Source organism: Carassius auratus, chromosome 33 (genome assembly GCF_003368295.1).
Source record: "Carassius auratus strain Wakin chromosome 33, ASM336829v1, whole genome shotgun sequence".
NCBI lineage: Eukaryota > Metazoa > Chordata > Actinopteri > Cypriniformes > Cyprinidae > Carassius > Carassius auratus.
The window spans coordinates 3,704,797-3,714,796 of record NC_039275.1 but is presented as its reverse complement, the minus strand read 5'-3'; the positions used below and the strand labels follow the sequence as shown (position 1 = coordinate 3,714,796).

The following is a 10,000-nucleotide window of genomic DNA, read 5'->3' as shown; positions in this document are numbered from 1 at the left end:
ACAAAAAAAAAAAAATTATGACAAAAAGTGCAAATAGTATCATTTAATTTACTATCTGCAAAGTAGTGTGAAATGTTCAGATACTCCATTTAATATAAATTAATATAACTTTACATAATAAATAAGCTTTTTTTCATAAGATCTGTGGTTGTCTATGGCTGTTTGGATGCATTAAAAGCATAAAAAATCTGGCTAGTGTTTGCAAAAAAATATTATTAGTTAATATTAACTAATTTGATGATAATGTGTTAAAAAATGGCAATTAAATTTTTTTTCTTTAAATACGAATCCAGATTTTTCTAATCAATTAACTAATCGACAACAAAGTAAAATATTTGTAAAAATCAGTTTTAATGACAAAAATAAGTATTAATTTAATTCTGCAAAGGAGTGTAGATTTTTTTTAAATACTCTTGATCATATATATGATCATATTTTCTTGACCTGGTAAGGACTCTAGCTGCTGTATTTTGTTCTACCTGTAGCTTGTTTATTCAAGAAGCAGGACAACCACCTAGAAGTGCATTACAATAGTCCAGTCTAGAGGTCATGAATGCATGAACTAGCTTTTCTGCATCAGAAAGATGTAACATGTTTCGTAGCTTGCCAATGTTTCTAAGATGGAAGATTGCAGTTTTTGTAACATTGGAAATATGATTTTCAAAAGACAAATTGCTGTCTAATATAACACCCAGATTTCTGACTGTAGAGGAAGTAACAGTACATCCGTCTAGTTGCAGATTGTAATCTACAAGATTCTGTGTAGTGTTTTTTGGTCTAATAATTAATATCTCCGTCTTATTCGAATTTAATAGGAGAAAATTATTGGTCATCCAGTCTTTTATATTTTTACACACTCTGTTAGCTTAGATAATTGGGAAGTTTCATCTGGTCTAGTTGAGATATATAGAGTATCATTAGCATATCAGTGGAAACTAATTCCATATTTTCTAATAATATAGCCAAGGGGCAACATGTATACTGGAAACAGAAAGGGACCTAGGACAGATCCTTGTGGCACTCCATATTTTACTGGTGATAAATAGATAGATGACACACCATTTAAATACACAAAATGGTAGAGATCGGACAGGTAGGATCTAAACCATCTTAGAGCCTGCCCTTGAATACCTGTATAGTTTTGTAATCTATCTATGATTACATCATGATCTATGGTGTCGAACGCAGCACTAAGATCATATCATGCATGTGAAAAAGGGCTGAAATTTTAACAAATAATTGCAATCTGGCTCAGATTCAGACAAGAACAGTGTGCTTGTGGTTTTTTTCTGCTGATTAAGGGAGAATACAAGCCTAATTCACCTCACTGATGGTTGTAAACACAGAAATGCTGCGAAATGCATCATATTTAATGAGAAAGTGTAAGTCTCTCCAGCAAAACAGACATTATTTTTGGAATCCGCAGCCAAAATGAGTACGAAATGAGTGTTGGATTGGATTCAGCAGAGATGATTAACTGTGCTGCACACAGACGTGTTTCTCGTCTCGTTCCAGGACGAGTGCCATAACTTCATCAAGGTCCTGCTGCAGCAGAGCCACGACTCTCTGTTTGTGTGCGGAACCAACGCCTTCAACCCGTCCTGCCGGACCTACAAGGTATGGTGACCTCTGACCTGTTAATAAAAAACAAACAAGCAAACACAGCCAAATGACAAAACGTAACAAAAAAGTGAAGAATGCAATTAGTTACCTTTGTATGGAGTAACGCAATTTTATAATGCATTCCTTTTAAAAACATCTTTCACCTACACTGTTCAATTGCTCAAAGGATTTTTTTTTGTGTGTTTGTGATGGAACACGCTAAAAAGGCTGGTTTTCAGGGTGTTTGCTGTGGTGGTGTTGGCTCTAAACACTGTTTTCACATTGAGCGGCTGGTTTAGTCTCTGTGTTTTGTGCTTCTTCAGTGTTTTTGTTCAATTTGGCTCCATCATCAGTCAGTGAATCACAGAATGACCAGAAGAGAAGTGTGAGATCTTCTGCCAGCTGTCGCTGTCTAATAACTGGCACGGTCCAGCAGAGAGAGATGCTGAAGCACGTTTGCCAAAAGCTCCACTAGCCGCTCACAGATTTTCCCCCGCGGACCCTCGGCCTTTGGAAACCCTCGAGTGGCGCGGTTCTGGTGGCGTCGTGTCCACTCAGACCATGCGTCTGCTTTCCATATCCCTGGTGTGACGGCTCTGAAAAGAGCGTCTGTTTGAGGGCCAAAGTTGTCCCAGATTAATCATCAGTGTACAAATGTTCTCCTGAACGGATGCTCTGATCCGTGGCCTCCTCCCGAGAGCCCATCTGCGGCCACGCTCGCTCCCGGCTCCGAGCTCCTCATGCCAGCGTGAGCTGCTGGACTTATGGCTGGTGTCCATTACATCAGCTGTTGCCGGGCGGAGCGGGACGCACTGCATTACTGACAACAGAAGCAGCCGTAACTATTTCAGAGATGATCGGCGCCTGCCATAACATGGCTGAGATAACATCCCATTCTGAATTTGTTCTTCTGTGGTAGTCTGTGTTAACAGCGTTACCATTTTGTCCATTTGGACAAACAATGCAAGTTTGTGTGTTTTAGATAAAAAATGACAATGAACTGCAAACTAAGCATATGTGTTAAAGTAAGGCAGATCCAAATATATATTAAGTAATAGAAATTATACTGAGGTTTATATATTTTTTACTTTTATCATTCAATAACTTTTTGACAATTTAATTGAATTTCAGTTAATTTTAAATATATTCTCTTAAATTCAAATTGCAATTCTGTTATACATTTAATTCAAGTCAGCTTTATAACTATAGCGCTCTATACAATACTGGTCATGTCAAAGCATCTTTACAGTGTTAAGCAGGAAAACAGTTTGTCAATTATGCAAGAGGACAATAGTAAACTCTTTAAGAACTCTTGCTGCTGCATTTTGGACTAGCTGTAGTTTGTTTACTAAGCGTGCAGAACAACCACCCAATAAAGCATTACGATAATCTAACCTCAAGGTCATAAATGCATGGATTAACATTTTTGCATTTGACATTGAGAGCATAGGCCATAATTTAGATATATTTTTAAGATGGAAAAATGCAGTTTTACAAATGCTAGAAACGTGGCTTTCTAAGGAAAGATTGCAATCAAATAGCACACCTAGGTTCCTAACTGATGACGAAGAATTGACAGAGCAACCATCAAGTCTTAGAGAGTGTTCTAGGTTATTACAAGCAGAGTTTTTAGGGTCCTATAATTAACACCTCTGTTTTTTTTTCAGAATTTATCAGTAAGAAATTACTCGTCAACCAGTTTTTTATATCAACTATTCATTCTGTTAGTTTTGCAAAATGGTATGTTTCGCTGGGCCGCAAAGAAATATAGAGCTGCATAACATTATCATATATTATCATCAACATAACAGTGAAAGGTAACACCATGTTTCGTGATGATATTTCCCAAGGGTAACATATAAAGTGTGAAAAGCAACGGCCCTAGTACTGAGCCTTGTGGCACACCCTACTGTACTTGTGATCGATATGATATCTCATCTTTCACTGCTATGAATTATTGATGGTCAGATAAGTAAGATTTGAACCATGACATACAATTCCACAAATACCAACATAGTTTTGTAGAATGTTGTGGTTGAGGGTGTCAAACACAGCGTTAAGATCCAGTACCACTTATAGAGAAAAAAAAATTGTCAGATGTGAATGAGCAGTAAATCAGCTTTCGAGTGCTTAATTCATTATGCATTGCCTTAAACAACATTTCATGGCATTTATTGATTGATTAGTGACTATAGAAACCTGTTGATTAAACCAGCTTTCATTCATAATGAAGGTGTTAATTTACGCAGAACCTGATTTTACCGAGTGAGACATGTTCCTGGGACAACATCTTTGTTGTCCCTGGAACAACATTGTGATTAACCAATCAGATTTGAAGAACCAGTTTATAGATTTTGTGAAGTTTACGCTTAAAATCACTGTTTGGTGCTTGTACATCAGTGTCATTCACCTATCATTTCATCTGATTTTAGGGATTACTCGTGGTTAAGGTTAGGTTTAGGTGTAGGGATATGGTCAAGAATATATTTTTGGAGTAAAATGATGTTCCAGGGTCAACAAAATATGTTGACCTAGGAACACATCTAACTCAGCAAAATCAGGACATGCGTTAATTTACTGCTGCAGTCTCTCTGTTCAGTTACTGATTATGATTATTTTTGATTTATATTGTTATATGGTCACATTTATTTCTAAAGTGATTTATACAATGCAGTTTGTTTCAAAGAAGCTTCATGCAAGAGATCTTTCATTTATTTATGTTGCGACACTGGTTTATATGGAGCTGCATACATGACATGTGGGACAAATATAAATAGTTGCCCACAAATTAAGAATTCATTCCTTTGTTGTGGTAATTCATTGCTAAGTTATGAAGTAATTTGTTTCATTTTAATTATGTCAAAACAAGGGAACGAATTAGAACAGCGTGGCCATGATCTAATCTAACGAGGGAATGAATCGAGTCGGAGGAAGGAATTCTCAATTTGTGGCTGCAATAAATATATCTTTATCATGTGCAGCTCCATGCGTCTGATCTTTGTTAGTGAAAGTTCTGCATTTGATAAGTGAGATTGTCATTGAACAGTTTTATTGTTGTAAGAATAATAATGAATCCAGCATTTTCTAGCATTGGTTTTGTTCAAAGAAGGGAAAGATGTAAACAGAGTAAATGCTATATTTGACGGGCATCAGATCTTGTAGAGTGTGTGGTGTAATTGCTAGTATTGATGAGTATCAAGACTTTATTAATCGGAAAAACTCCTGGTTTGTTCTTCCTCCCTGTCGTGCCTTGGAGCGGGAATACCCTGACATTCCTGATCCGTGTTTGTTTCAGTGTATTTTCGGAGGAATGTTAATTGGGTTCCTGATACGTCACATGTGAGCTCTCGACTCCTGATTGACCCTTCTTCAGATTCTCCACGATAGAAATAGCCAGAGAAATGAGCAGCTGGCGTGAGCGGCTGGTCTTGGAGGAAGAGCTTTAAATATAACACCACGATGTGTGTGAAAGTCTCAGACGCTGGAGGTTAGGGTGGGTTTGACCTCTGACCTCTGACCATTCCCTTCATTTCTGCAGATGGACAGTCTGGACGCTGTGAGCGATGAGATCAGCGGTATGGCGCGCTGCCCGTACGACGCCAAACACGCCAACGTGGCCCTGTTCGCCGGTAAGATACCGCAATCCCGTCTGAAACACTTTCATAACCAACGTCCGTCAGAAGAATGCAGGAACACGGCCGGAGCAACAGTCGCTCCTTGTTTCTGGAAGAGCGTTGGCTGGAAGCGGCTCGTGTGCGGCTGCTCTGGAAACACATGAAACTATTGTGGTGTGGTTAGAGAGAGTCTCTAGGAGTCCCGCCCCGAAATACAGCAGCAAAAATAACCCTGGAGATGGAAACCCACATGAATCATTCCTCCAGTCGCAGGCCAGAGAAGGTTCTGCCTTCCCAGAGCTCGTGCGGATAAAATAACACCATTATACACAGCAAAAAATGATGCTAACAAATTAAAAGTTATTTTACATAAAATGTCTACTTCAAAATGTCACGTTTGAATCAATGTGTTACTTGACATTTATAAAACCAATAATCTGTCTTATTATGTGTATTTTTTATTTAAAGTGTGTGTGTGTGTGTGTGTGTGTGCTATTTGTTTCTTTATCTGCTAACCAATCTTCATTTGTTATTTATTCTTCAAAAGGATCACCGAGTGTTGTATCTGTATTTGAGAAGATATTTCTGTCTGTCTGTTTGTATAGATGTTGGGTTCATTTTGAAGTGTATAATGCTGTTGTCTTCTGCTGTAGATGGGAAGTTGTACTCGGCCACCGTCACAGACTTCCTGGCCATCGATGCGGTGATCTATCGCAGTCTGGGCGACAGTGCGACCCTCAGGACGGTCAAACACGACTCCAAATGGCTGAAAGGTGAGCTGATTTACCACATCAGTTACTTGTCCCGTCAGAGATGATCATCCGGTCGACTCTAGGACTGTTTCATGGCTCTTCATTCTTCATCATTATACTAGGATTCAAATTCACGCTGAGATGTTTTGATGTTTGAGCTCACAGTCGCTCGTGTTGATTTCAGAGCCGTATTTCGTCCAGGCCATCGATTACGGCGAGTTCATCTACTTCTTCTTTCGGGAAATCGCCATGGAGTACAACAGCATGGGGAAGGTATGGGAAAATCATCTAGTGTGTTTTCCTGCTTCAGACAGGAAGTGACAGGAAGTGGGCGTAAGAAATACGTGAGGGTTTTTAAGAGATCTAGGGCACGGCCCGTCAGGATGCAGGTTCTAAAAATAACACAAACATATAGTTCTGTATAGTCCAGAACTGACTTCCTGGTCTGTGAGTGTCGTGAGTGCGTGACAAAGGCTCATTGTTGTGAGATCAAAGACAGAAGACGTGAGATTTAAGAAGCAGATTCAGTGAGGAGTAATTATAGCCTGAGCGTCTCCGGTGAATATGAGTCTCTCCAGTTACTGTACGACAGACCTGCCAGATTACTGTAATTACCCTCGTACTCCACTAACATACTCCAGCTACAGTAACATCTGTATATGACAGGAGGAACATCTCACTTCACTTTACAGAATCAACAGAAGAGAATCAGTCATCTATGAATCAATGATTTCATCTCAAATGTCATTATTCAGATCAATAAGTCTTGTTCCCATCTGATAGTGTCAGTGGAGTTAAATCAATTATATTACTGAATTTTAATTAGGGCTGCGGTTGAATCACTGATTGATTGATTACATGATTCATGACTGATTCTTCTGATGTTCATTTGTGTTTATTTGGTGCTATAACTAGTAGTAAAGAGAAAGAGATGATCAGTGATCTGACAAAAACACTTTTATTGATTTGAATAAGTGACAGAATTTGAGACTTTGTTTCTTATCAAAAGTAGCAAAGATTATTGTGATTATTGGATGGCAGGAGCTACAAACAATGTTTTGTTCACGCATCAATTGTAAAAAGCACACATTTATCGTTTGAATTTAAGAATCGATTTTGGTTCATCAAAATGAGATTCGATTAAAATCAAGAAATCAGTGTTGTCAACCCCGCCAGAAGAATCCAGGCTCAGTGTGATTCTCCTGAAGTGATTCTGGGGTTCTGAGAGCGTGAGGTGTGTGTAGGACGTGTGTAACGTGTGTGTCTGATCAGGTGGTGTTTCCACGAGTGGCTCGTGTGTGTAAGAACGACCGCGGCGGATCTCAGCGAGTGCTGGAGAAACAGTGGACGTCCTTCCTGAAGACACGTCTCAACTGCTCCATCCCTGGAGACTCACACTTCTACTTCAACATCCTGCAGGCCGTCACCGACGTCCTCCACATCAGCGGCCGAGACGTGGTCATGGCCACCTTCTCCACGCCGTACAACAGGTACAGAGATGAGCAGGTCAGAGCGGCCCAGCTCCAGCAGGACGCTGGGAAATATGAGATTCCCCTGAATGAACTCGTGTTGATGGGCTTGTGACCCACAGTTCATACCGTCACAATCCTGTCCTTGTGTGCCGCTGATGTCCGAGCCGGAGTGATTCACAGTTCTGTTATTTTGCTGAAAGCGTGTGTCCGTGTGTTGCAGTATCCCGGGATCGGCCGTCTGTGCGTACGACATGGAGGAGATCGCGGCGGCCTTCACCGGACGCTTCAAAGAGCAGAAGTCGCCCGATTCCACCTGGACCCCCGTCCCAGAGGAGAAGGTGCCCAGACCCAGGTATCCATCCCACACACCTCCGTTGTGTTTCTCTCTCAGTCGTTCAGCGGCCAGACACTGCAGACCAAACCCTGTTTCATGCACTTTTCAGTTTTAAGGTCTGCTTCGCTTCCATATGAAGTCGGCATCAAGCCACACACATCTGTAACAATGCAGCACAGAAGTATATATTTCTACATTTCTGGCAATAGACAACAATACATCATATGGGTCACAATTATCAATGTCAAAAATCATTAGGATGTTCCATGAAGATATTTATAAATTTCTTACCGTAAATATATCAAAACTTAATGTTTGATTAGTAATATGCATTTATAAGAACTTAATTTGAACAACTTTAAAGATGACTTTCAATATTTAGATTTTTTTTCTCCCTGAGATTCCAGATTTTCAGATAGTTGTATCTCAGACAGATATTGTCCTCCGAACAAACCACACATCAACGGAGAGATGATTTATTCAGCTTTTAGATTATGTATAAATCTCAATGCTCCAGGGTCACAGTTAAGTGTTTATTGCGTTGCATGCAAATTAGTGCATGTTTAATTATATAATGTCTAATTTTCATATTTAAACCACTCGTAGGACGAAACAGCTTTCTTAATGTACGGTGATCGATCAAATGGAGAAGTATGGATTAGTTCGAGTTAAACCATAATACAGTCAGCAAACATGGAATATGGAAAATGATTCCTAACCCTATCTGACAGCCAATCAGAATCAACTATTCACCATGTTAATGACTCAAAACTTATTAAAATAATTTTATTTATTTTATAATTATTTTTTAAATAATTAATTAAATAAATTAACTACTAAAAATCTAATTAATTAAACATTATTTTATATTTAATTAAATTTATTTCTAGTTAAGACTTTAATATTTTATTGTATCTTCTTTAAACGTGTTTGCAGGATGCAGCAGCTGATTAAATCATCTTCCAAAGCAAACATCTGATTCCATATGTCTCGTCTCGTCTCGTCTCTGTGGCGTGATTAGCGAGACGATCTGATTATCATTAGATGATGTGTTTGTGTGTAACGAGGTCAAGGGTTAATGAGAGCGAGAACCATAACCCTCACTTCAGCCAGCGTATTCCTCACCGTGATCTAAGCTTTGAGATGTTCATATCTCTGATGTTTGATGTTCTTCTGTCGTCTTCAGGCCAGGCGTCTGTGCTGGCGCTTCCTCCGGAGAGAAATATAAAGTGTCCAACGAGTTCCCGGATGAAACGCTGAACTTCATCAAGCTTCACCCGCTGATGGACGAAGCCGTTCCTTCCATCGCTAATCGGCCGTGGTTCCTCAAGACGATGGTCCGGTGAGTCCAGTCCTGAGACATGCATCATGCAAAGAAATAATCGCTGCTCATTCTCGTGGATGAATCGAATCATTTGCATGTGATTCAGACATGAATCCTCATCTCAGCTCAACCCTGAAGGAAAGATGTCGTGTCTTTCTTATGAAGACTGTGAAAGACTGTTTTGCTATAATTAAATGAATTATGGGAGAATCGTCTGTGGTAGCAGAACCAGACGTCTGGTTTCAGTCTGATATGTTTGTTCATTTGGCCTTGAGTAAATTTGCTCCAGTAAAACTGAGTTATTGAAAACACATTTGCTGTATCCGTTTCTCTCGGCTTCAAAGACTCCACAGATCTGGAAAGATGAAAAAACCTGGATGATTTATTTGTCTTCTTATTTCCATCGTGCCAGTTTTAATAAGGCTGAAAATGTATTTGCATACGGATTTGGATTATACATACATTTGATTAACACTGAGATGAGCTGCTAATTAGAACGCCGTTCGACAGCTAACGCTTTAATTCCTTTAGCGAGAGACGAGTCGGAAAACCGATAGAAATTTAATTGTAATAGAATTCCTTAATCTAGTCTTAGTCCTGGATCAAATGGAACGTTTTAGTTTTCATCATATTTACTCAACCTGTCTAACCCTAACCCTAACCCTAAGTTTTGGTCAAAACTAATGTTCATGAAGGAATGTGTTGTCTCTGGCAGATATCGTCTGACTCGTATAGCCGTGGATAACACCGCCGGCCCTCATCACAACCACACCGTGGTTTTCCTGGGATCGGAGCGAGGAATCGTGCTGAAGTTCCTGGCCAAGATGCGGAGCGGCTTCCTGAACGACAGCCTGTTTCTGGAGGAGCTGAGCGTCTACAACCCAGAGAAGTGTGTAGTCCAT

At 39.6% G+C, this 10,000-nt stretch overlaps 1 protein-coding gene across 5 annotated transcripts in view; it reads left to right on the top strand.

Annotated features, from left to right (window-relative positions):
* The window catches only part of LOC113052768 (semaphorin-6A-like), a 26,125-nt gene that overhangs the window by 1,106 nt on the left and 15,019 nt on the right, over positions 1 to 10,000 (top strand). For all 5 annotated transcript variants that reach the window (XM_026217200.1, XM_026217197.1, XM_026217196.1 and 2 more), the window contains exons 3-10: positions 1,516 to 1,617; positions 5,141 to 5,231; positions 5,870 to 5,989; positions 6,153 to 6,241; positions 7,241 to 7,458; positions 7,661 to 7,792; positions 8,961 to 9,116; positions 9,814 to 9,987. In XM_026217200.1, coding sequence (XP_026072985.1) covers positions 1,516 to 1,617; positions 5,141 to 5,231; positions 5,870 to 5,989; positions 6,153 to 6,241; positions 7,241 to 7,458; positions 7,661 to 7,792; positions 8,961 to 9,116; positions 9,814 to 9,987 — 1,082 coding nt within the window. The remainder of the gene's footprint in view (positions 1 to 1,515; positions 1,618 to 5,140; positions 5,232 to 5,869; positions 5,990 to 6,152; positions 6,242 to 7,240; positions 7,459 to 7,660; positions 7,793 to 8,960; positions 9,117 to 9,813; positions 9,988 to 10,000) is intronic.